The sequence below is a fragment of the Rattus rattus genome, chromosome 17 (assembly GCF_011064425.1).
Source record: "Rattus rattus isolate New Zealand chromosome 17, Rrattus_CSIRO_v1, whole genome shotgun sequence".
Classification (NCBI taxonomy): domain Eukaryota; kingdom Metazoa; phylum Chordata; class Mammalia; order Rodentia; family Muridae; genus Rattus; species Rattus rattus.
In genome coordinates, this window is record NC_046170.1 from 44,720,719 (window position 1) to 44,746,354 (window position 25,636).

The 25,636-nt window shown below is 48.8% G+C and overlaps 1 protein-coding gene across 1 annotated transcript in view; it reads left to right on the forward strand.

Annotated features, from left to right (window-relative positions):
- The window catches only part of Disc1 (DISC1 scaffold protein), a 203,678-nt gene that overhangs the window by 156,457 nt on the left and 21,585 nt on the right, over positions 1 to 25,636 (forward strand). Inside the window, exons 10-11 of the mRNA XM_032887977.1 lie at positions 3,139 to 3,199; positions 18,958 to 19,165. Of these exons, the coding sequence (XP_032743868.1) occupies positions 3,139 to 3,199; positions 18,958 to 19,165 (269 nt within the window). The remainder of the gene's footprint in view (positions 1 to 3,138; positions 3,200 to 18,957; positions 19,166 to 25,636) is intronic.

Sequence of the window (25,636 nt, forward strand, 5' to 3'; positions counted from 1 at the left end):
TTTCTCATCTTCCTTCTGAATAATTCTTCTTCCTCTTCCTCTTCCTCTTCCTCCTCTTCCTCCTCCTCCTCCTCCTCCTCCTCCTCCTCCTCCTCCTTCTTTTACTAAATGGAAGTTAATTTGGGCTAAATTGGTTTTTGAGTGTTGATCTTTGGAATCTAATAACTTTTGAAAATATAGGCCAAGCATTACTTCTGTTATTGTGAGTGTGTGTGTGAGTGTGTGTTTGTGTGTGTGTGTATTTGTGTGTGTGTGTGTGTGTGTGCATGCGCGCTGCATCCAAAGAAAAGGTCTTTCAGCTTCTAAAAATGTACTCACAGGCACGCAGCACACACACACACACACACACACACACACACACACACACACACGGGGAAACATACACATAAAATAAAAACAGGTATTTTATTTAGAAAATGTAATAACAGCTGGGCATAGCGGCACATGTCTTTAATTCCAGCACTCAGGAGGCAAAGGCAGGAAGATCTCTGAGAGTTTGAGGCCATCATGGTTATAGAGCAAGTTCCAGGCCATCCAGGCTTCTCCATAGTGAGACCTGTTTTTTTTTTTTTTTTTTAAAGGTAGAAATGTGGTAGCATTCCGCCTTGTTCCCAACACTCAGGGGGGAGAGGCAGGTAGATCTCAGTGAGTTCCAGACCAGCAAGGGTACAGTGAAACTCTGCTCAGAGAGGGGGGGGAGGGAGGAGAGGGAGAGAGAGAGAGAGAGAGAGAGAGAGAGAGAGAGAGAGAAGCAAATGCATGTTAGCTGGTAACCTGGCCCCTCTTGGTCCCTGATGCCAGACCCTCTTTATTCTTCAATAACACTGAGTACAGGGAGCAGGGAGGAGGTGGCTCAGTAGGTAAATTACCTGCTGAGAACACACAAAGACCTGACTTCAACACCAGCACTCATTTAAAAGCTGGGTGTGTGGTGGAACATACTTGCCATCCCAGCCCTGAAAACCTAGGATTCCCAAGGCTCACTGGAGAACAGGCCAGTCAAATCAGGGAACTCTGGGCTCAGGGGAGGGAGGACCCAGTCTCAAAATGTAAGATGGAAAATGACTGAGGGAGACACATGATGGCTACCTCTGGCTTCTTCACACATACACACACACACATACACATGCACACACATGCACACACACATGCATACACACACATGCACACAAGCAATACACATACATGCACATACACACATACAAGTACATGCACACACATGCCCACATGCTCATGCACACACATACATATAAGCACATGTACCCATATGTACATACATGCACACAAACACACATATAAGCACATGCATGCACACAAGCACACACACATATACATATACACACACATGCAAGCACATGTACACACACATGCACACCCATGCATCCCCCACAAACACATGCACATACATGCACATGTACTCATTCATATATGCACACATATACATGCATGCAGATACACATGTACACACATGCATATACATGTACACATACACACATGCACACTCACAAGCACATGCACACACAACTAATACTATACACAGTGCCTAATATGAAATGGGGCCTAGGTTGAACACCTTTAGAACCAACCTATGCTTGTGGCATGTATTCTGCTAAATATTTTCACAAATTTACCATATTCAATGATCAATTAGCTTCCACTTAATTTGGAGTCATTAAACTAATTATTTGAATTCCATTCTAATAGTAGCATAATCTGAACATTGGATTCAGTTGGCAAGTGGGAAGTACTGTTTCATGCCTCTCCCCATAAGAGCCTGAGCACCGTCCCTTGTTCTGGGGATCACCAGTCCCTCAGAGGTACCTCTCTAGCAGACTCAGGATGGACGAGCAGGAGAGTGAGAGGAGAAGATGAACCCTGTTTTCAGTCAGCATGTTGGTGGTTGCCAAGTTGGAGGTCTAAACTCCATGTCGACACTCTGACTTGATTTGAGGGTTGTGACCTGACTACATGTATTGCACGGCGCTCTTAGACTGCCTGGTTCTGTGTGGTGGGGTTTGGTAGGTGGTGGCAGGTGCTCAGGGTCAGGAAACTCTTATCCCAACAGCGATATGCTCAAGTGTCAGCCTCCAGACACTGGGAAGCACAGGAAGCTGTTTGAACATCCCAGGGCAAGTCATGAGGCTCTGAGGCCAGAGAAGCTGAGGTATTAGTTACATTGCTGTTGGCAGAAGAACTTCAGGGAAAAGAGGTTTCTTCATGTCTTCATGTAATAGTTTCATTAACCCTTTTGAATTTCTTACACTGTATTTTGACCATATCCATTCTTGTTTTGCCCAGAGCCACCTCCCAGACAACTTTATTTTGACTCATGGTTTCAGAGAGAAAATTCTATCATGGCGGGCCAGGCATGGCTATTGTAGACACAGGGGTGGCTATGTTTACAGTCATCCTTGTGGGGCAGGCAGGGAACGGGGGATGGCTGTGTCCACAATCATCTTGGTCAAACTGAAGCGAAAGCAGAGAGTAACTTCAAGGTGCACCCTTGGCAACATACTTGCCTTTGTGTACACTATGTAACAGTGTGAGCATGGGAGTCGGGTCCTCACAGCTTGGTGGATCAGGAAGAAGAAAGCTTGGGGTGGAGTCAGAAGCAGATAGCACCATCAGAGCTGGCCCCAGGGACCCACTTCTGATAGCTGGCGACCAAGCATTCAAACAGTGTCCCTCTGGGTTTCACACCCAAAGCTTAGATGGGGAGTCTAGCATTTAGTATCTACTATGGTTAACAAAGTATTAGTTTGAAAGCCCAGATTGTTTAGAAATGTGAGTGCATACCATTTTTCATTAACAGGGGCTATCTTTTTTTGGAAGGGAGGTATTGTCATGCACAGTGACAGGCTGACAGTGAGCCACCTGTGACAGTATCAAGCCCGGGTGGCCCTTGGATGACAAGACCTGTGCCCGATTCCAGCTGCAGAGCCAGTTAGAGCCTCTGCGTACTTCCAGTGCATGGCCCCCAGCAGCCACTTGGATGGACTTGCGGGTCTTCCAAACACAACACGCTGCTGTTATTAGACCCTTGACCAACGATCCTTTGTTTTCGGCTTTTAAACGAGCGCTCGTGGTTTTCTCTCTGTTTGGACTACAGCTGCGCTCACGTTGGGTTTTGTCTTGCAGAAACACGCGTGAAGGCAAACACTGTGAAGTGCACGGAAGTGTTGGAGGGTCAGCTGAGCTGGTAAGGGGGGTTTCTGCCCTAGAGACTCTGGGTATGTCTGCTTGCTTTATTAGAATTCAGTGAAGGCAAGGGAAGGAGCCAGTCAATCTTTACTATACATCAACAAAGAAAGCAGGAAAACACCCAGCATCCCCAGGGGAAGGAGCAGGTGCTGTTCCAACGTCTCTTAGCCCAGGCTCCCCTTTGACAAAGCAAATAGATTACAATGTTTAAAAGCATCTTGGCGGAGAACACAGGGCAGCTCTCACATCTCGGAATAAGAAAAGCCTCTTTGGGATACTGAGCTGAAAATTCATGCTGCGGTCTGCTTTTGCTTTCCGAGTAGCCTCTGAAGGGGCCTTAAGGACTGTGAATCGGTTTATGCACGGAACAATGCAGGAATCTGCACTGTTGGTTCTGTTTTGAATCCTGAATCAAAACCAGCATGAAAATTCCTGGTTGCTTTTTTTTTTTTTTTAAACCCAATTAGGAATTCAGATTGGAGAAGCATTAGGGACTCCACAGCACGTCAAGCTGTTCTTGGTTTGCTGGGATGCCTACTTCTGGAAATAAACCCCAGCCAGCGGGATCTGGTCCTAATTAAGGGAACAAGTTCGACAATGTAGTCTGTGCCTTTCCTCCCTGGCAGCCAGTTTGGTTTTATGGAAACATCTTGCTACTATTCTGGAAATTGCTAAGTGGTTCTGGAATAGATTTGCCTTAAACCTTCGTCAGCCAGGACAGCGCCAAGGCCTCTCCCTTCAGGATGCTGGGGTGTGGGATTAGCCTCAGGTTGCAAGCCAAGTCCATCCACCCACCGACTGACCTTGCTGCCCCTAGACTTGGGGAAAGCCCTGTCAGAGCTGGTCATCATGGAGTGGGTGTCAGGAGTGTATTCAGGAAGCTCAGGGACTTGGATCCGAGGCTGGCTTTCCTGCCACGTACTGGGGGGGTCGTTCTAACACGCCTCTCTCTGTCTTATTCCTGGTACCCTCTTTTTCGAGCATGTGGGCCACCTGAGGTGTGACTTAAAGTCATCTTAGACTCTCAAACAGCACACTGTCGCCCTGGAGCATAAGTACTGACAGACAGACAGGCAGACAGACAGACAGACACCTCCCCAACTGCAGCCCCACACCTATGACCTACCAATCCTCAGGAAGAATTGGCCATCTTTCCCCCTATTTTTTAATTTACTCTTCCTTTATATGGGTTGAGATATATATATGTATATATATATATGTATATATATGAATATAGACTATATAGAGAGAGATTAGATGTAGATGTAGATGGTATAGATGTATATAGAGATTAGATGTAGATGATATAGCATCCAAACCCATTTGCCTTGGCATCCCATCTTTGTGACACACAATAGAATATTAAAAAACACAACAAAGCCACTCCAAGGAGCCTCACCTTGTCCCCTCCAGTGTCTCCTTCAGGCTGTTACAGAGGTAACAGCAAGCTGGGATGTATTGATTTAGCTCTCTTTCCCCTCAGGGCTGAATTTGGCTTCAATTTCCCTCTTCTCGGTTATCACATATTCTCTGATAGCCTTCTGAGTGAGTCAAAGGAAATACTAAAGAATTCGTATTTTTTTGCCTGTGTCTTTTTTTTTTTTTTTTTAAGTGTGCCTTGAATACTTGGGAGCCCTCTCACTTCAGGCTCCCAAGGCTGAGATTGCAGGTGTCCACCACAACTTCTCTTGGCTCAAAGGTTATTACTGTGGTGCAAGGAAGATAGCTCAGTTGGTGACGTGCTGGCTTTGAACCCCTGAGGACCTGTGTTTGATCCCTAGACTACAGGCTGAATAAGCCAGCCAGTCATGATGGTGTGCACTTTCTACTAGGCGTGCAGAGACAGGTGGATCCTAGGGTCGCTGGCTGGCCAGTGAGACATACACACCAGACTCAAAAGAAACAAAACAAAGGAAACCAGAAGATGATGGTACCCAGTGATTGACACAGAGGTCTCCCCCTCTTTCTCTCCCTCTCTCCTCTCTCCATCCCCCTCCCCTCGCTCTTATCCTCTCCCCTCTCCCCATCCCCCCTCCTTCCCCACCCCCCTCTCCCTCCTTCCCCCCCCCCACCTCCCCCACCCTTCTCCAGCCCTCGCTCCTTTGTAGCTGAAGCACTCATATTACAAGGAACTCACATCTTACGGCCCGTAACCACTGGGGAGGAGAACATCCTTATGTCCAATGAAAACCCAGCACCTCAGGCTGACAGGGGCCAAGCCTCGCCCGCCCCCACCCAGGATGCGTACACTGGTTCTATATATACCCACAGAGTCCATTGTGCGTGTGCGTGGCTGGAGGGGAGCGTCCTTTCTCTCCCTAGACTCTCCCGGCTCCCTGTGGCCTCTGTTTTCCTGGACTTGAATCTGAAGCCTTCGCAGAGCAGCAGCAATGCAGTTCAGCGGCTGCTGGTTTATTTCCGTGTCCTTGAGCTCTGCTTCAGCTCTCAAGTATTTACTGGAGGGTGCGTCAGATAGATGTTCACAGTCAAAGCAGAAAAGACACAGGTGGGCTTCGTCTCTGAATGGGAGGGGGCTCCGAGACCCCCACGGTGGGAAGGAACGCTCAGGAACTCAGGTGTCTTACCTCCAACCTTTTTCTAAAGGAGATCTGATTCTTAAAGAAAAAAACAGTGACAACGACAAACCCCAATGTTTACCTACTGTTATCTAGAAGTTCGTACTAGAATGTCCTCACAGGTAATGGTAGACAGGTTACTCAGCTTTCATCCCAGGGGGCTTCAGCAGAGCTGAGCAAGGCCGGAGAGAGCCATGGAGTATCTCCCGGGGCTCCTGTTCACACCTCTCAGCCCTACTCACACCAACAGTCTACCTTCAAGCTGGGAGCCAGAAGTGGGAAAAGTCAGCAGAATAGGAGTGCTAGAGCCCTGCAGGCTGCCTGCTCTCTGGGGGCAAGAGTCCCCAGGACCATTCAGAATGAGAACTCTGAGCTCGGGCTAAGAAGCTCAGCTCTCCTGTTAAATTGGCTCAGAAGCCACTCGTCCCTCATCCCAGGTGACAGGCAGAGTCCACCCTGATCTCCTCAGTGTTGCGAACTAAAGTAAAGACAGCCTCAACCACAGGGATTACCAAGGGTTTCATGTCTCTTGACAATCACAGGTCAAATCGTAAGACCCCCATCTCTAACACAGCTCAAACCTCCAAGCACAACGATACGGCGTCTGCATCCATCCTTGAAGTCGGTGACTGCGTGTGCACCCTCAAACCCGGGCTCAGGGTGGAGGTGTCATTCAGGGATGGGCTTCTGAGGGAGCCTCTTGGGCCATGACTCCTGGACGCTGTGAGAACAGGGCAGAGGGTACCCGGGTTTCAGGTCTGGGCTCGGGGATAAGATCGTCTAGATCTGAGTGTGATCCCTTCTGAGCTAAGGCTGTTCACTAGACAATAAATCTCTCCAAGCCCCCTTTTCCTGTCATAAAAATGAGACAATTGCAGAAGAAGATAAAGGGTGCCTCCTGTATGCAATAATGACTAGATAAATGAGAGTTATTATTCATCGGTAGCAGTTTAAAACCACACACAAAAATGATGGAGTGAAAAAGACCGGCGTTGAGAGACGGGCGCTGGCTGTCAAGCGTCAGTGAAGCGCTTGGTGTACAAACACAGGGGCCTGAGTCCAGCCCCCAGAGCCCACATTCTAAAAAGCCAGATGTGTGTGTGTGTGAGTGTGTGTGTGGGGGTACATGCTTTAATCCCAACCCTGTAGAGGTAGAGACATGAGGATCTATGGCGCTCACTGGACCTGCCCACTTTCAAGTTTCCAGTCAATGAGAGACCTTGTCGTATTCTATAGAAAGAAAGAAAGAACCAGGAATATGTTTGGTAGAGTGAGGGATGAGGAGGGGATGCCTCCTCCGTGGGCCCATACTGAGGCAGCCCTTCCCCCTGAGGTACCAGCCCTATGAGGGATATAGTATGGAATAGAGTTTATTTAGGGCATGAGGATGGGAGTTGAGAGAGTAGAGACAGAGAAAGCCAGAGAGAAAGAGAGAGAGAGAAAGAGAGAGAGAGAGAGAGAGAGAGAGAGAAGAGGCTGGCCATGAACATGTGGAGAGAGAGAGGGGGAGGGGAGTGGGGAGTGAAGGGGCAAAGAGGGTAAGAGGGTAGGGGAGGGAGAGAGAGAGGAGGGGGCAAGCAGCCCCTTTTATACTGAGTCAGCCACACCTGGCTGTTGCCAGGCAACTGTGGGGCGGAGCCTAGAAGAAATGCTAGCAGACCCCCATCTTAGAAAATAAGTCCGGCTGGCACCTGAGGTTTCCTTTGGCCTCTCCAAATAGGTACATACACTAGCACATCCAAGAACATCCACATAATTCCATATTGAAAACATACACACACACACACACACACACACACACACACACACACACACACACACCCTTATTTTCTAAAAGCAAGAGAGACTCTTGCCTTCCTAGCGATTCTCAAGGTCGTTGCAAGTTCTCAGCCTCCATTACGTAAACAGTCTGCTCTTTCTGTTGCCTGCCCTCTGGCCAGATGCCGACGATGGCTCCTGCCGAGGAAGGAAAAGACTGTGGTAATTGAGTCCTTGTCAGTGGCTCTGGTGGAGACCCAGATCCTGCAGTGGTTCCCACACACAGCATCGGCTGGCCAAGGTCCTAGAGTCACCTGCTGACTTCACAGCCACACACCTGGCACAGGAGCTTGTGAGCTGCGGAGCCCTGACCTTGCGTATCCCCGGCCTAAATCGCTGTCTGTGTCTCCTGAACCCTGTGTCTCTGCACAGTGACCCTTTGTAGACGTCCAAGAGCATCTGGGATTGTGACAGCTCCTTCCTCTGCCTGTCTTTTGATAGTTCCCAGGACAGTGGAAACGTCACCTAGAGAAAATGGAGGATAAAGAAGCAGAGGTCTGAGGTAACCCTGGGCACCGTGCCAGGAGGACCACTGTGCATGACATGGTGTCGGCCCCGAGTGAGTCCCTGCGAGGAGCGGCTGAGTGCAGCCGGCGTTTCCCTCGTCCTTGACTTGTAGTTATTAAGTGGAGGTGGGGCTGTTTTTTAGAGATAGCCTGTGTCGCGTGGCTTTCCCTGGGGGAAATCTGAACAAATGTCTGTTTACCTCAGCTCGGGCCTCAAGTCCAACTTGGTGGAGCGATGAGTTTCTTGGGTTTACTTAAAGGAGTATGGCTGGGGGGGCTCCTCACAAGAACATGGCAGCTTTCAGGCAGCTACCTCAACAGGGTGTCAGCCACAGCGACTGCTAACCCTTACACATTCCTAGGGAGGGGCAGCCTGTGTGAGAGGGCATGGGTGATAAAGCCATGGTGTCTCACACCAGAGGACACTTGCAAAAAACCCACCTCACACTCAGCCTTCACATTCCAGGGAGGCTCTCACAAGCTTGAAGACAGCCATCCGTTGGTGAGTGTAGCTGTAATCTTAACACTTGCAGGGTGAAGGCTAAACAATTAAGAGTTCAAAGTCAGCCCTAGCTACCCATTAGTCATAGTGAGTTTGAAGCTAGCCTGGACTGTATGAGACACTGTCCCAAGAAAAGGCACACACACAAAGAGACAATTATTAATTAGCAGGGAGTGTCCGACATCCGATGAGTTTAACGTACTCAAGGCAAAAAAAAAAAAAAAAAAAAAAAAAGTCTTTTTGATGCATTTGGCCACGGATTGAGAAATCTTAAAGAGCCATTAAGCTTCAGTCAATATATCAATGGCAGAGATCCAATTTGCCTGTAATTAAACGACAAGAGTTTTTTAATGATTACAGGACATGTTGAGATCGCACGATAGTTTAATTTGACAACGTGCCATGAACCTGTGACCTTCAGACAGATGGGTTCTAAAGTCTCTGCTGCTGGGGGAGCTTCTCAGACCCCTGCCCACTCTAGGAGGCAGGCATTTCCAAGACTGTCAGTGACTGCTCTCCACTTTACTGGTGAGCCTGCAACACAGCCACGGCAAGCACACGGTTGATTTAGCATTACCCACGGGGTTCTGAGTTGGTCTGCTCACACTTCCACCTGCCTGTCCCTCCTGCCTGTCCCTCCTGCCTGTCCCTCCTGTCTGCCCCTCCTGCCTGCCCCTCCTGCCTGCCCCTCCTGCCTGTCCCTCCTGCCTGTCCCTCCTGTCTGTCCCTCCTGCCTGTCCCTCCTGCCTGCTTGTGTTATGTGGCTGCTAAGAGAGCATCTATGACAGGGGATGAGTCCGGGGTTCAAAGACAACAGGCTCTGTGCCATTGCAGCTTAACCTCACACCAATGTGGAGTGCTAAACCCCTCTTCAAGCCCAAAGGAGAACTCCTTAGCCTCACCTATCCCAAACTCAGCTACGCTCTGTGTGCGAGGGCACAGGCGTGCATCTGCACACTTGACTTTTCGTGTGGGTGCCGGGGATCTGAACTCTGGTCCTCATAGGTGTGCAGCAAGCCCTTCACCCACCGAGCTGTTTCTCCAATCCCTTAGCTATGCTAAAAAAAAAAATCCCCAGACCAGTGAATGGTTTATCCAGTAGAAGCATTCCCACGGACTCTCGTGACCTGAGTTTGATCCACATGGTAGAAAGAGAGAGCAGATTCTTCAAGTTGTCCTTGGACCTCCACGTGTAAACTGTAACTCACATGAGTATCAGTGTGTGCAGGCATGCACACACATTACACACACACACACACACACACACACACACACACACACACACACACACACACACACACACACACACACACAATGGAAATCGTATGATTACTTCCTGGACGAAGCCTAGGGTGAGAATTACAAAGAGATGACTTTTGACAACTACACCAACCACCAGGCGAGTCCTTTCCTTCATTATTCTGTAAATGAGCGGTGCAAAGGTTTCCCCAGAGGGGCCGCATCCCACTGGTGCAGGCCGGTAGGATGCACCAGCCAGCTCAAGCTTGTCTTAATTGACTCTTTCGTGGATTTCTTGATTTCGTTGCTCTCAGTGGAACTGTTCGTGTTCTGACAACGGCGTTTACCAGGGCTGGCAGTTTCGGGACGGAAGTGGCCCCTGAGGCTGCTGTGGCACAGGTGTGTTCATTTGTGTGGCTCACTGGAGTATGACGGAGAGATGGATGGGTTTTTGAAGGGTATCCCCTCCTCCTCCTCCTGCCTGTCAGAAGGGCAAGCTGACCCTGGAGTTTGCCTGACCCTGTCATCTCTAAGTGACTGTGACTCCTTTCAATAAGAGGAGGGGGTTAGTCAGGTTTAGGTGGACAGACTACAAGTAAACGTGGTCCCATGTTGGTTTCTCAGGTTGTCAGCCTCCAAGAGGGGCCAGCCTTTAACTTTGTGACATAACACATTCGGCTACAAAGTTCACTGTGGAGGACCCTGCCAAGAATTTCTACCATAATCCCCTTGTATTTTAAGTAAGTTGCAATGTGTTGGGTCGTACTTGGCCACATGTGGCATTCGGGTAACAGTGGGAAACACATGGTGGACCTTCACACAGAAGCCTGGAACCTGGTTCTCATCCGGAACTCCTTCAGTCTGAGCTCTTCTCTGACAGCCAGTGGGCTCATGCCCGGATGCTCTAGTCCCCAGAACGATCCTGCTGATTTCAGATGGGGTGCACGAAGTGTCCCACATATCTCGACTTCTTGACAGTTCTCATACTACTGGCCTCTTGGCTTTGACCAACTGACCCCTGAAGATACTAAGCTCAGTCAGGTAATCCCCTTGCTTCTATCGATGTGGCTGTATTTGGATGGACACCTCCCTCCCCACAGGACCTCACAGTCAAACTCGGGGAGCAGACTGCCTTTCGTGCAAAGGTAGCGATTGGAGGGTGGGGGTGGTAAGACTTTGGAATCATCTTCCCGGTGTGGCTTCATGGACTCTGGGGGCCTCCCCTCTGTTAGCCTGAGAGAAGGACACACTTCAGGGCTGTCTCTACAGCACTGAGAAGATTTTCTTTGTCTCTGGTTGGAGAAGAGCTGAACTCAGCAGAATGAAGCGTGGCCCAGCACTGTGCTGTCTGGCACTGCCTGTGCATCACTTAACCACGCACAGAAGCTGAGAGGCCACCACAGATGAAAGGCCAATGGGACCTGGCTCGCCTGAGGAGCTCGAGATCTCATAGCTGAGATGCAGAGAAAGCCCAGCGTCCTCTGCCGGGACCAAGAGCTCGATGGTGGTTCATGTGCCTTTCAGATCAGGATCTGTGTGCACTCGACGTCAGTGGAAAAAACACCGACAGACAAATATTTGCTTGGAGAATGTCTTTCTGACAGTGCAAGGCACGTTTCTCAACCGAAAAGCCAGCCACTGGCTCCCCCAGTCCTGCATTAGAATCAGAGGGAACCGATCCCCTCAGCAAGAGACCCCTCGTTTGGTGCATCCAGCAGAGATAATGTGACCAGCGTGCCAGGCACTGCATACTGATAAGGATGTGACAGGCCACGCGTAGACTCGATGTCACATTCAGATGGTCGCCGAGAAATGAAACGCAAACAGAAATTAATCCCCCTCCAGGAATCTCATACACATTCACTTAGCGCTAGCCAGCTGCTCAGCGGTCTGTCTCCCGTTCTCCCCATTAATAACTATAATCAAATGTCCATGATCGGTTCCCACCAACCGGGTAATTGCTCCGGCTTCCCCATTTTCCGGGCTGGGCGATGTGCTCGCAAGATGGGGCAGTTGTGTAACCGCTCCGTCCGCGCGAACTCCGGAAGTCAGCCGTGCCCTGCAGCTGTGGATGTCAGCCCACTTGCTCTCAGTGGAGTGAAGGAAGGAAGTAATTTTATTGTGCTATTTTTAGACTTCAATTTAGATTTCAGCTGTTATGATACTCTGTGTGCCTGGATAGAGAGAGAGAGATGTCGGCACACAATTCCTCGGTGCGGTTCTGAGACTGCCCTGGGCTCCAGCAGGTCCCAGATTTTTTCTCAGCCTGTGGCGGTAGCAATGCCCTATCACGGTGCCTTCTCCTGCAGCTGAGACCTGCCAGGTCGTAGGGTGATGGTGCCATCCTGCACCTGCAGCGCTTGGCAACCCGATGCTTCCTTTTACCTGAGGAGATTCAGTCTGCTCTCTCCTATGTATGCGTAATGGGCACCCCACAACTCCGTGTAAATAGACTCAGTTCAGGGCCATCTTGCAATTTGAGACAGTTTTCTAGAGGCAGTGGGTGAGAGCTCTGACAAGAGGGTTTCCTTCCTCACAAGCCAGAAGAGCGGGGGCACTGGGCTGCCTTTGGCTCAGCCGTGGAGGATGACCTTGAACCTGAGCAGAATTCCTAGTTCTTCAGTATTAAGAGTGAAGCTAGTCCGAAACACCAAGGGGTTCCTGGGTTTGTGCCAGATGTACCTGCCTGAGCCTGTTGGGTGACAGAAGCATGCGTGTTGGCACCTGTGCCATTCAGATCTCTGTGCCTGAGAACCCTGTAGCTATTGGACTGTAGTGGCCATTGACCCACAACCTGTTTCTCGATGACAGTTTGTAGCACAAGTACCAACTGTGATGTCACACACCACTGCCTCGAACTCTACAGGTCAGAAAATCGGATCCTAGCACCAGATTTCCTGGTACCTTGGTCCTATGTATATTCAAATATATATATATATATATATATATATATATATATATATATATATATATCCAAATATATCTAGATATTTCTGTTTTGTCCTTCTGAGTTGCTTAGAAAGCTTTCTCCCCCTTCAACATTGTACAGATAATTAGGAATTTGTGTTTGGTTTTGAGCAGCCAGAGTAAGACAGAATGGCCCTTCCATGTTTACTCTGAGACTTTAATTTTTAATGTAGCCAATTCTACAACAGTTACCACCAAAAAGGCTCCCCGGGTAACCTTTCCTAGGACGGATGCTTTTCCAGTCTCTCCAGGCAGGTGTTCGCCCAGTTCTTTAGATTGTCACTTAGTGTCTATTGTTCAGTTCATCAGACTGTTACTTAGTGTCTGCTGAGTGACACCTTGCCAGTCTACATGCTTCCTGGGGTCTAAAGATGTGGACACAAAGTATTCCCCGGCCTATTTAAACATGAAGAAGCAGGTCTGTGTATGACCGGTGGAATCAAATGAACTGTGGCTGTATCCAGAGGCCTGCCAGATGCCGTAGGGTTCAGAGGAAGGAGGCATCACTGGGTATAGGTTTTTAGAAGACATGCGTGATGTGGTCACTGATGTTGGCCTTGAAGAACTGGTTAGATCTTAAAATAATAATAAAAATAATAATGAGATGAAGGAGATGATGAAGATGACGGTGATGGTGATGATGGTGGTGATGACAATGCAGAGGTTGATGGTGACAGAGTAGCAGTAGCAGGAGTAAGGGTTAGTGGAGTCCATGGCTTGTGCGTGGAGGTCAGGACAGACTTTGAGAGTCAGTTTTCTTTTTCACCGTGGGTTCCAGGGATCAATCTCAGGTCGTCCACTTGCACTGGCAGGTCCTCTCTTACCTGCTGACAAGTTATGGTTATAATTTAATGAGTGGCAGTTTGAGGGAGTAAAGGATATAAGACGTAGCCGTCCATGTGTCTTTCCTGGAAGGGTGTGAGGGCTGCTCTGATGGCATCTGAGGAACACACCAGAGCTTCGTAGAAGAGTCCAGAGCAAGCAGACGCCCCCTGACGTGCCCTGTGGGGTCATCTCCTGGGTGATCCTAGAGCCTGCCGAGCTGACATCCAACATCAGCTCTCACAAGCTGGTGGGATGGGAAAGCTGAAGGCATTGGTTCACATCCTCAACTGGAACACCTAATATTTTCTCCCTGTAACTGTCTATCCAGTTATTTCTGTTCTGTTCCCTTTCCCATGTCACAGTGGGGAAACAGAAAAAAAAAAAAGCAAGCAAACAAACAAACAAAACCAAAAACAAAAAACTAAACACCTGTTGTCCCAGTCAGCTTTAACTGTCCGCTTGACATAGCCTAAAGTTGCCTGAGAAAGAACTCTAAATTGAGGAGTTGCTCAGATCAGATTAGCCCATTGGCATGTCTGTGAGGGACGACTTCATTAGCTGATGCACCAGTGTCCAGCCCACTGTGGGCAGCACCATTCCCTAGGCAGGTAGCCCTGGGCCATATGAAAAAGCTAGATGATCTTAAATCTGGAAGACAGCCAGCAAACAAGCACCCTCCATGGTTGCTGCTGCATTTCCTTGGCTGAGTGACTTCCCTGGTTGGAGGTAATACTGTATGAAACAGAGAGCAGGTCTACCTCCAGTTCCTGCCCTGACTCCCCTCAGCGAGTGTAAGCCAAATAAACACTTTTCCTCCTGTATGTAGCTTTTGCTCCGTGTTTTATCACAACAACAGATAGGGAACTAGGATACCTGCCTCTGTGAGTTGTGGATAATCCGCAGCTTTGGGAGAGCTTATGCGATCCACGGCAGGTGGGCTGTCCACAGCAAGAAAGGGAAGCTAATCATTCTTATGTTTGGTTTCTGAGATGGCCAGACTCCTTCAACTGCATGAGAGAGCTCTGATTGCTTCAACTCAACCATGAAAGTGGGAATGCCTTAGTAAGACAGACCCCACCCCATGGAGGTGTCTCGAGATCCCATGCTGACGGTAGCCGTCAGCCGAGCTTTCAGGGTCATTGTCTCTGCTGTGACTCCAGCATGGGCAGCTGCCTTGCAGGACAAGAATCCAAGAAGATCTTTGGAAACCACGTGGCCTTCCTCTCTTGGCAGTCCTGAGCCTTGTGCCCACCAAGCTGATCGGTGGACAAGGTTAGCCCAGACTCCAGAGAGAGGATAGACACTAGATGTTCAGCTGTAGGAATGGCAGGCTTCAAAGTATAATTTTGAAGCCTCTACAGTGTAGTACTACATCGTGAGGTTGTTTGGGGACTAAATGGCAGAATGACTCGATACGCCTGTGGTACCATCCAGTATTGTGGAAACGGAGCTCTTTGTCTTGTCAGTTTGGTGGGATTGCGAAGTGACTAGGGGATTGCAGTACACCTCTGGGCACATCTGTGAGAATGTTTCCAGAGGTGGTAAAACCCACCTTGAGTGTAAGCTGCACCATACCATAGGCTGGGGCATGATGGAAATCCCAGCACTGGAGGGGCTGAGAAGGGCAGATCCCTGGTACTTCCAGCCAGTCATTACAGCTGAATCTGCAAACTCCAGGTTCAGTGAGAGACCAGAGACTGACCTCTAGCTTCTATGTGCATGCACGCGGGCACACACACACACACACACACACACACACACACACACACACACACACACACAATACAATACAATCAGGTTTAACTTCTTTCTGAGAAAGTGAAAGGCTGGAGAAATGGCTCAGTGGTTAAGAGCACTGGCTGTTTTGTTTGTTTGTTTGTTTGTTTGTTTGTTTGTTTTTGTTGCAGAGGACCCAGGTTCAATTCCCAGCACTTACTGGGCAGCTCACAAGGTCTGTAACCGTAGTCCTGAGGACTGGATGCCCTTTTGTAGCCTTTGCCGATACCAGGCATACATGCGGACAAAACACCCAATCACATAATATACATCTTAAAAGTTTTAATTAGTAAAGATAAGGTAAATCAAAGGACAAAATGTAAACACTTGTAATAGTGACGTTTTTCTCTCTGTGGGAGATTTAAGTTGCCCAGGGAATAGGAAGAATGTAGTCACATGCTTCAGTAGCTTCTGTCGAGGTAATTCCTTTAAAAGAAAGTAAGTCAGGAGGGATGGGTTGGTGACAAGGGCTGAAACCTCAGACGTCTGTGTCAGAACTCAGGTTCCCAGGGTTTTGTTGTTGTTGTTTGTGTTTTGGGAGAATGTCTCACTCCAGCCCAGGCTGGCCCAGACATCATTACACAGTCAAGTCTGGCATTAAATCAACTGTAATCTTTCTACCTCAGCCTCACAAGTACTGGGGTCACACCCATGAGCCCCTGTGTCCAGGGTGTCCCTACTTCAGTAGAGAGGCAAGCTGCCACCCCAAGTCCCTGCATGCCAGCATCATCCCCCACAGAGCACGGCCACACTCGGTCCTCCGTGGCTGTGCTCCGTTGGTTCTGCAGGCCTCCTTTAGCTTCGAGAAGGTGATGGCTGTGCTGGGGCCCACCTCTCCACCCAGACCTCTGAGCTACCACAGCTCAAAATATCATCCCTGCCCTCCCAGGGCTCAGAGGCTCTGAGTCACTGGTGAAGCAGTTTTTGCTAATGACCCAGTTACTCTCCTGGGCAGGAAGAGCAGGCATCTTCACCACACACAGCCAACCATGACTGTCTTCAGTACAAACCGATGCAAAAGGCAGATGTCTCAGAAGAAATTACCACATATCCCACAAGGAGCACTGCCACCTTACACCCACATACACGATCTGCCACATGCCTTGCACCTCTGAAATTGGCACCTAGACTTTGGCGAGCGTGTCCTAGAGACAGCTCAGGACTAGTTCCACTTTCACTCAGACAAGAGTCACGCCATATTTCACCAATTACTCTGACATTCCACAGGTTTTAATGGGGGACATTGTTGACCTCTTTCCCTGGGAACCATAAGAGCCCTGCCGTTTGCCCTGTGATTCCCACTGGCTCCTGGGGTGCAGAGGCTGTAAAGAAGCTTTGACTGTGTTGGGTCCCAAACTGGAAAACACACAAGTGTATAGCTTCAGTTTCAAGAGGAGAGCGGGAGAGAAAACAAAGACTCTACATTAAGTCTGCAGGATGATAAAAGTTGTAATTCTGGAAATCAGTCATGCTGGCCTAGAACATGTTAGAGCAGTTCCGAGAGCAAGTGCATAAGGGCTTTGAAATAAGCTTCTTTTTTTTCCCCTCGATATTTTAAAGTATTTAATATTCAAAGATTTAAACGTACATGTGTGGATATGGTTAGAGAACTTCTCAGGCAGAAATATAGACGCTTGGGTGCCTTTAATAGAACAGTAAGAGAGCAAGAAAAAGGATTGGAAGGGAAAAGGGGGCAGGAGCTAAAGAGAAACAATGGAAAGTAAGACACAGGAAAGGAAAAAAAGGAGACACAAAGATAAGAACAAAAGCCAATGAATCTGAGGGGAAAATCAAGCAAAGGTTGTGTCTCTAACCAGCTAGTGAAACAGTATCTTAGTTACTCTCCTGTGCCCTGAGAAGACACATGACCCAAGCAGCTTACAGGAGAAAGGGTTGTTTGTCTCGGAGACTCAGAGGGTGGAGAAGGTGGTTTTCTGAGCCACACCGTGTGCAGGAGCAAGGATGAGTCTGGCGTGAATGGCAGGGACAATCCCCCACAAACCCGGCTTTGGTCAGCTCTCAGTTCCTATTTTTAGCCAATTCAATAGATCTGAAGAGGTGCCTTGGGGTCTGGGTGTGCATTTCTCCACAAGGTTCACCTCTGTTTCCCTGAGACCATCTCTGTGTGCCCACTGCCTGTCTGTTCCTTTCTGAGGTCCTGTTCTGTCCCCCAGGCACTTGATGGAGACGTTTAATTACTTGTCAATACCTGTAAGTTTTATCATCAACTCAACATTTCCATTTTTTAAAAGATTAAGCTTTTAATTATATATGTGTGCACATGGGTGTGTGCACATGGGTGTGTGCACATGGGTGTGTGCACTTAAGTGTGGGTGCCTGCGCAGTAGAGGACACTGGGCCCCTGGAGCTGCAGTTACAGGCAGTTCTGACATACACACTGGTAACTAAACGCAGGTCCTCTGTAAGAGCAGCCAGTGCTCTTAACCACTGAACCCTCTCTCCAACACGTTTTCCATTGCTTCGCGTTGGTTTTTATATTTTCTATCCTCTGTGGAAATTAGCCTGTTTTTCACTTGAATTTGAAATGTAGTAGTACAAGCTTATTTACTTTGTTTCGTTTTTAAAAGTTTCATTCATTGTGTGTGTGATGTGTGTGTATGTGTTATGTGTATATGTGTATGTGTGTATGTACTGGTGTGTGTGTATATGTGCATATGTGTGTTTATGCATGCATTGGTATGTATGTTTTCATGTGTGTGTGTGTGTGTGTGTGTGTGTGTGTGTGTGTGTGTGTGTGTGTGTGTTGGTGTATGTATGCCATGATGCACATGTAGAAGTTAGCAGAGGAGATTTGGGGATTGACACAGGTTAACAGTAGACATCTTCCTTTATTTCTCTCCACTTACTCACTGGACACAGAGCCTGCCATTCCATGAGACTCTGTGCTCTGCACACCCCAGGGATTCTCCAGTCTCTACCTCGCAGCACATGCTGGACAGTGTGCTCAGGGGTCCACCCTAGATGTCTGGCTACAGAGTAGAGAGCTTCCCCCCAAAGCGGACTGTGTAAGCTGAGTCTGAGACACTGTGGTTCTGTGTGGGAAGCATACGTGGGTGTGTACTGGTGAGCACAGCAGAATGGCAGGTGACGTTAGAGTCCTGCTGGCCTGGGACCAGGCTATATGTATGTTAGTGGGTAACAAGTGTGATTTAATATCTCCTGGTAGGATGAGAAGTGAGATCCCAGGTAGTGGAACAGCACCTGCAGAAGCCTTGGGCAGAGCCGGGCGGGTTTGTTGACGCTAACAAGAATAGAGGGTAGGATGTGCCACACTGGGTAACTCTTCTTGGAAGCATAGGTGAGATTCTGGGTGTCCTTGCTGACCAGGCAGCTAGGAAGGACCCACGTGAATGTCACCATGAGCAGAGACACACAGGTTTGGTCCCTCTGTGTCCCCCAGTTGATATGTTTTGCCTCTGTAAAATGATGTTGGAGGGTGTGAAGTGGCCTCTGACACAAGCACACCGTTGACGGGTAGGGTGAGCCATCGCTGGGCTAATGTCCATGCCTGCTGCCTCTGTCTTAGCTGCAGGTGCCCGCTGCTTGAGAGAGTGTGGAAAGCGGACTTGGAGGCGTGTCAGTTGCTGATGCAGAGCCTAGAGATCCAGGAAGCAGGCAGCAGCTCACATGTGGAGGATGAGAAGCAGGTGCACAGCACAGGAGAGGCGGCTCAGACAGCTGCCCAGGCTGTCCCTAGAACACCCCACCCCGAAGAGGAAAAGTCCCCCTTGCAGGTACTCTGTGAGTGGAACACTTATTCAGCTTCCTTACCACACTGTGCTGCAGGCCCACGGGAAGAGGTTCGTCCTGTGTGTGCTTTGTCAGGGGTTCATCGTATGCAGTTTGGGGATAGGAACAAATGGAGCTTAGAGTGTTTCCACAGACTCTCACATTACAGTGTTTCCACAGACCCTCACATTACAGTGTTTCCACAGACCCTCACGTTACAGTGTTTCCACAGACCCTCATGTTGCAGTGTTTCCACAGACCCTCACATTGCAGTGTTTCCACAGACCCTCATGTTACAGTGTTTCCACAGACCCTCATGTTACAGTACAGTGTTCCACAGACCCTCATGTTACAGTGTCTCCACAGACCCTCAAATATAGCTTAAAATATAGAAAAACAAAAAGAAAAGCTTGGCATATTCACTTTCTTTTTAACCATAGTTTAAATTCTAAGGAAATTAATATGTTTTATTGTGTCTCTGGAACCTATAAGTTACAATGTATTGTTGACGAATTCAAACATTCTAATGCACGTATACATGTCATTTTCACAGAAAACAGATCATGACTAATGTTTGTGGTTCCTGATTTTATGAAATCAAAACAAAACAAAGAACAGAACACTTGTTCCATTGTTTGGCCTCACACATTCTGATAAACTTTGCCTGAAAATGTGCATTTCTATTAGAATGTGATTTTACTTTTTTTTTTTTTTTTTTGGTTCTTTTTTTCGGAGCTGGGGACCGAACCCAGGGCCTTGCGCTTTCTAGGCAAGCGCTCTACCACTGAGCTAAATCCCCAACCCCTTATTTTTTTTTAAATCAGAGGCTGACCCTGACCAGTGGAGAAGGTTCCCTCACCTCTCCCTTTCCCCTTTCTACGCCCTCCTACCCTATGTCCAGAGGGGCTTCCCCAAATGCATGCTTTCCTTCCCTCTGAGGCTTCCAAGCTCCCTGTATGTTGGCTTTCAAGCATTCTCTCAGGTCTTGACATTGTTAGAGAAGAGGTTGGTTATAGCTGCCGCCAGCCTCATGTTATCTCACCTAGACTTTCCAGCCTTGTTGTATCCCTTCCCCTTTGTCAAGACTCAGTAATACATGGTAGGGACAGCACCCTGGCCAGTCCATGGGCTTCCTGACCCTGGGTGGGACCAGAGCTGTTACGTTACAGATCCTGTGCCCTGTGCACAACATCTGGTTACTGTGTCTATACTGGGTGAGAACTGGCCCTGGTCCTATATTTGAATGCATGTCCCCAAGAAATGTGTCACTCTGGGTTCCTCTTGGATTCATGAGTGTCTTGGATCTTAGGATAATGTCTTTTTGGGAAGGGCAAGATGACAGGACCAGAGACCAGTCTTGTTGTCCAGTATCTGGGGAAAAGAATCTGGGAGGGGTGAGAGATGTGTTCTGTCCTATTGTGTAGTCACCTGACAGTGTATATATCTGAATCATGGCTGTGGTGTTGTCACCTGATGGTGTATATATCTGAATCATGGCTTTTCAGCAAAGAAAGGAATGAATATTATTGCACATAACTTTCCAGAAGTGACTTAAGAGTTTAAAGCAATGTCTTCCTGCTTTAAACTCAGCAAAGAAAGGAATGAATATTATTGCACATAACTTTCCAGAAGTGACTTAAGAGTTTAAAGCAATGTCTGCCTGCTTTAAACTCAGGGCTGTATATGAAAAGGTGGACTTGGCTCAGGACTCAGAGGGCTCAGAGGAGGAAAGACTGAGCTCAGAGCAGAAGAGGCAGAGCATGGAGGCCTGAGCCCGGAGTCTCTCTGGTTGGGTTCTGTGTGCTGATGGTAGGGCCACACCTTCTTACCCACTGAAACACCACCAGTAACAACAGGGCTGAGGACTGCTCACTGGGTAAAGTGCTTGCTCTGCATGTGTGAGGACCTGAGTTAAATTCCCTGTACCCACATAATAGGTTGGTCATGGGAATGCAGGCTTGTAACCCCAGCACTGGGCGGGGGGGCTTGGGGTGGAGTGGACACAGGAGGATCCCTGGTATTTGCTGTGCTTGCCTAACTGGTGAGAGGCCCTGTCTCACAAGGAAACAAGAACCGATACCTGAAGTTGACTCTGGCCTCCATATGCACACACACACACACACACACACACACACACACACACACACACAGAGTGGTCCTACCCTGTACACACACACACACACACACACACACACACACACACAGAGTGGTCTCCCTGTACACACACACACACACACACACACACACACACACACACACACACACACACGGTCTCTCTGTATACACACACACACACAGACACAGACACACACGTGATCTCTCTGTATACACACACACACACACACACATGATCTCTCTGTATACACACACACACACACACACACACACAGAGTGGTCTCCCTGTACACACACACACACACACACACACACACACACACACACACGTGGTCTCTCTGTATACACACACACATACACACACACACAGACACAGACACACACACACATGAGTGGTCTCCCTGTACATACACATACACCCGTGCACACCCTTCTCACATGCACGAACATGCATGCAAACTCCTACACACGTAACCTGCACATACACACTCAGACACATGCAAAAATAACAACGGCTATAAAGATCGAGAGAAAATAATCAGAACTAAGTTTTTAGTTGCATTAATGACCTTTCCTGTTACCATAGCCAAATGCCTGACAGAATCAGGAGAGGAAAGAGTGTTTTGGGCTCACTACTTCAGAGGGCTCAGCCTGCCACAGTGAGGTGTGTGCGCTCGCAGAGCAGTCTGTGCCTGAGGTAAAGCCTAGCTCGTGCTGATCTCTGTGTCTCTGCCTTTCTGGAGGCCACAACACCTAAAACAGCGTTTGCTAATCCAGTTTGCTCCCATTATCAGAGGAGAACTGAGCAGTGAACAGGAGCTGTGCCTAAGGAGAGAAAGGTTTACAAAGGGGGATGCCTTGCTTGTGTTTGCTGGAAGGCTTTAGACCCCTGAGGCTCAGAGGTGTAACTGTTAGGGGTCTCCCGATAAAGGTGGTTTTGCCTTCTTGTCTCACTTTGGGAGGGGGCGCTATTGAAGTCTGGGGAATGATGTGTTTATCTTGAGGCAAAATTTCTTTGCTTTGCAGCTCCAGGTGTGTTTGGCTTAGCAAGACTGTGTGCTGGGCCACCCCACACTGGTTTTGCTATTGAAGCACGGCACCCTGGGGGCAGGCAATTGCCTTTCAATCCAAATGTTCCATGACAAATCACGGGCTTCTCACAGAGGTCCGTGGGGAGACACTTTCAAAGCCTTTCCTTGCTTATCTGGCCAGCACAGTGATACGCATTTCAGACGCACACTGTCAGCGAGTGAACACCAGCCCTGTGGCAGAAGGTCCCTGCCAGGCTACTCAAAACCATTACCTCCATTCTGCAGCTGAGTCCGTGAAGGCAAAACCCTTCGCTTGAAGCCTTGTTCCAGGGGAAGTCTGGACAAGTCCAGCTAAGGCACACATGTGCATAGATTGTGAGAACCCTTTCTTTTCCACTGTCCTGGGAGCTCTCTACCGAGCCTTAGGCTGTTATTGGCCCTGCTTTATAGATGGTTCGACACTGCACCAGAGCCAGGCAGAAGCCGGGGAAATCGGCCTTCTGGGCTCCCGTACTGAAGGGGCGCTGCCCATGCTGACTGTTCTGACCCCAATACCTTTGGGATTCTTTCTTTCCAGACCGTAGCCTGCCTGCCTGCCCACGCCAGCTGCTTTTCTTGCTCTAATGAGCTCCCCTCTTGCCTAGTTCCCTGGACAGCATGACTCCCTCTGATTCCCCTCTGAGCTGTGTCCTTTCCAAGCCAGAAGCTGCCATCAAGCAAGTTATAATAAGCCAGAGAGAAGCTGGCACCATGGAGGTACCCCACTCCGTGCGTTTAGCAACCAGAAAGTTGCTACTGTTTCTGCGAGCAAAGAAACCAGCAGTAAAGACAGAGCAGATACCATGGCTCTGTCTCTTCTGAGGCTGGTGACCAGGATGTCAGGGGTATCCTTCCCCAGCCACCATAGGATCATGTCTCACAGAGGATAGGTTGACAAAGGGGGAAAGTGTGACCAATTTATTTAATCAAAGTTTTAAGAGACACAGATATTTAGAAATATCTCAGGGAAAACTCTGGGGTTTTTTTTGTTTGTTTGTTTGTTGTTTTTGTTTGTTTTGTTTTGTTTTTGTCTTTTCCTTGTGTTTGTTTGTCTGTGTGATTGATTGTTTTGGATGTCCTGTTTTGAGGGAGAATGGACAGTGTTATGACTTGGACAAGAATCATCCCTCTGAAAGTTCACGTGTTAGGGCTTGAACCTTAGCGACTGCTGATATTTTGAGAAGCTGGGGGAAATATAGGAGGTGCAGCCTGGGTCATTGGGGGGTGGCCTTTGGTGGGCACATCGTCTCTCACCCCTTTTCGTTTTGCCTTCTCCTTCCTGATCGCTTTGCCTGTGAAATGTTCCCTTCATGCTCTTGGTCCCCAGCACTCCTGGGGAGGGCTGGAACCTTTAGGTGGCAGAGCCTCTTTGAGGAAGTAGGTCACCGAGGACAAACATTTTGAGGTGTTGCGGCAAGGCCCTACTTCCTGTTCATTCTCTGTTCCCTAATTAGAGGTGCTGTGTGACTAACCTGCTTCCTACTCCTTCAACCATGTCCTCCTCACCTACAGGAGTGAGAGGTACCAACTACCAACTGTGGTACTGCACCAGCAGAGAAAGGGAACTGAGCCATAGGTGCCACCATTCATTTCCTTCTTTGCTTGTTGACTGTGGTTACAAAGTGACCACCTAACACAAGCCCCTGCTGATGGGCTAGAAATCTCGGCCTGGCCCACATCCAGGACAGAGCACGTGGAGGTGGGCATGGGGGTGGGGAGAAAAGAGACAGGGACAAAGAGGGCAGAAGAGGAAGAGTAAGAGAGAGCAAGAGGGAGAGGAGGGGGCAAGTGGCACCCTTTATAGTCAGGCACAGCTGGCTGTTGCCAGGCAACTGTGGGCGGAGCAAACCTGGCAGTTGCCAGGTGGCTGTGGGGGTGGAGCTTAGACAGAATACCACCAATACCTGCCTCTGTGACCGCCTCATCATGAGGGACTATAGCCCTGACCTGTGGTGTAGAACGAACCCTTTCTCCCTTTAGTTGCTTCTCCTAACATATTTTTATCATAACAACACCCACGAAACTAAGACACAAGGTAAGAAGGCGAAAGGTCACCTGCCCTGCCATTCCAGGGCCATCAAGCTCTGCCCAGGGACAGGGCGCCAGGCAGCCAAGTATTGAAATCTTCTTATCAATGAGCCCAAACAAACCCTTGATCTCTTTACACAGCAAAGGATGGATGATGGATGCTTTGGCCACTGTGAGGGCAGGGACCAGAAAGTGGGGGAAAGTAGAGATGGAGCCCACAAAGATGTCCAGGATTCAGACCCCAGAGACCAGCATCAGAGTGCAGAGCTGACTTTAGTGTTTATTCCATGCGTTTATAGATAGCCTTTCAGCCAATTAGGGTATGTTTATGTATTCAAGGGCAAATTGGGGTGCAACCTGTGTTGTTTAGTCAAATCTGACTTGCCTGTCCAGGAGCCTGTCAAGGAGAGTCCAATCCCCCATGGAGATTTCTGTGAAGACAGGAAAGCAGCCACAGCCCTGGCCTGGGTTCTTTGTCTTGTCTCACCGGTCTGCCGTGAGCCACTGTTGGGGGTAGAGATCTCAGCTCAAGTCCAGATTAGGCCAACATGGTTCCACATGGAGAGGTTTAATGTAAGACAAGGGAGAGGGACGAGAGAGGAAAGGAGAGGAGGAGGGAGAAGAAGAGGAGGAGGAAGAGGGGGGAGGAAGAGGAGGAGGAGGAGAAGGAAGAGGAGGAAGAGGAGGAGGAAGAAGAAGGAAGAAGAAGAAGAAGAAGAAGAAGAAGAAGAAAGAAAAAGAAAGAAAGAAAGAAAGAAAGAAAGGAAAGAAAGAAAGAAAAGAAGAAGAGAGACTGGCCATGAGCATGTGGAGGGAAGTTGGGAAGGGAGGGGAATGGGGAGAGAAGGGAGAAAGGGAAAAGGGTAAGAGCAAGAGAGCAACGAAGGGGCAAGCAGCCCCTTTTACAGTCAGGCATACCTGGCCAGGTAACTGTGGGGGTGGAGCTCAGACAGAATGCTAACAGTCATGTTATATCATACATATATCAGGACTCTTTAAAGAGTCATAGGAGTTTGTGGCGCCTTGATCTCCTCCCCATTTCGGCTCCCCCCGCCCCCAGAGCTGAGGACCGAACCCAGGGCCTTCCGCTTGCTAGGCAAGTGCTCTACCACTGAGCTAAATCCCCAACCCCCTCCTCCCCATTTCTTCCTCTACCAGGTTCGTCTCCACATTCTCCACAGGTCAGAGCACTGAAAAGTCACAGTACAGAAAATTGATATGAGAAGTCGGCAGTTCATTGGTGAATGGCCTTGATTCGGTGGC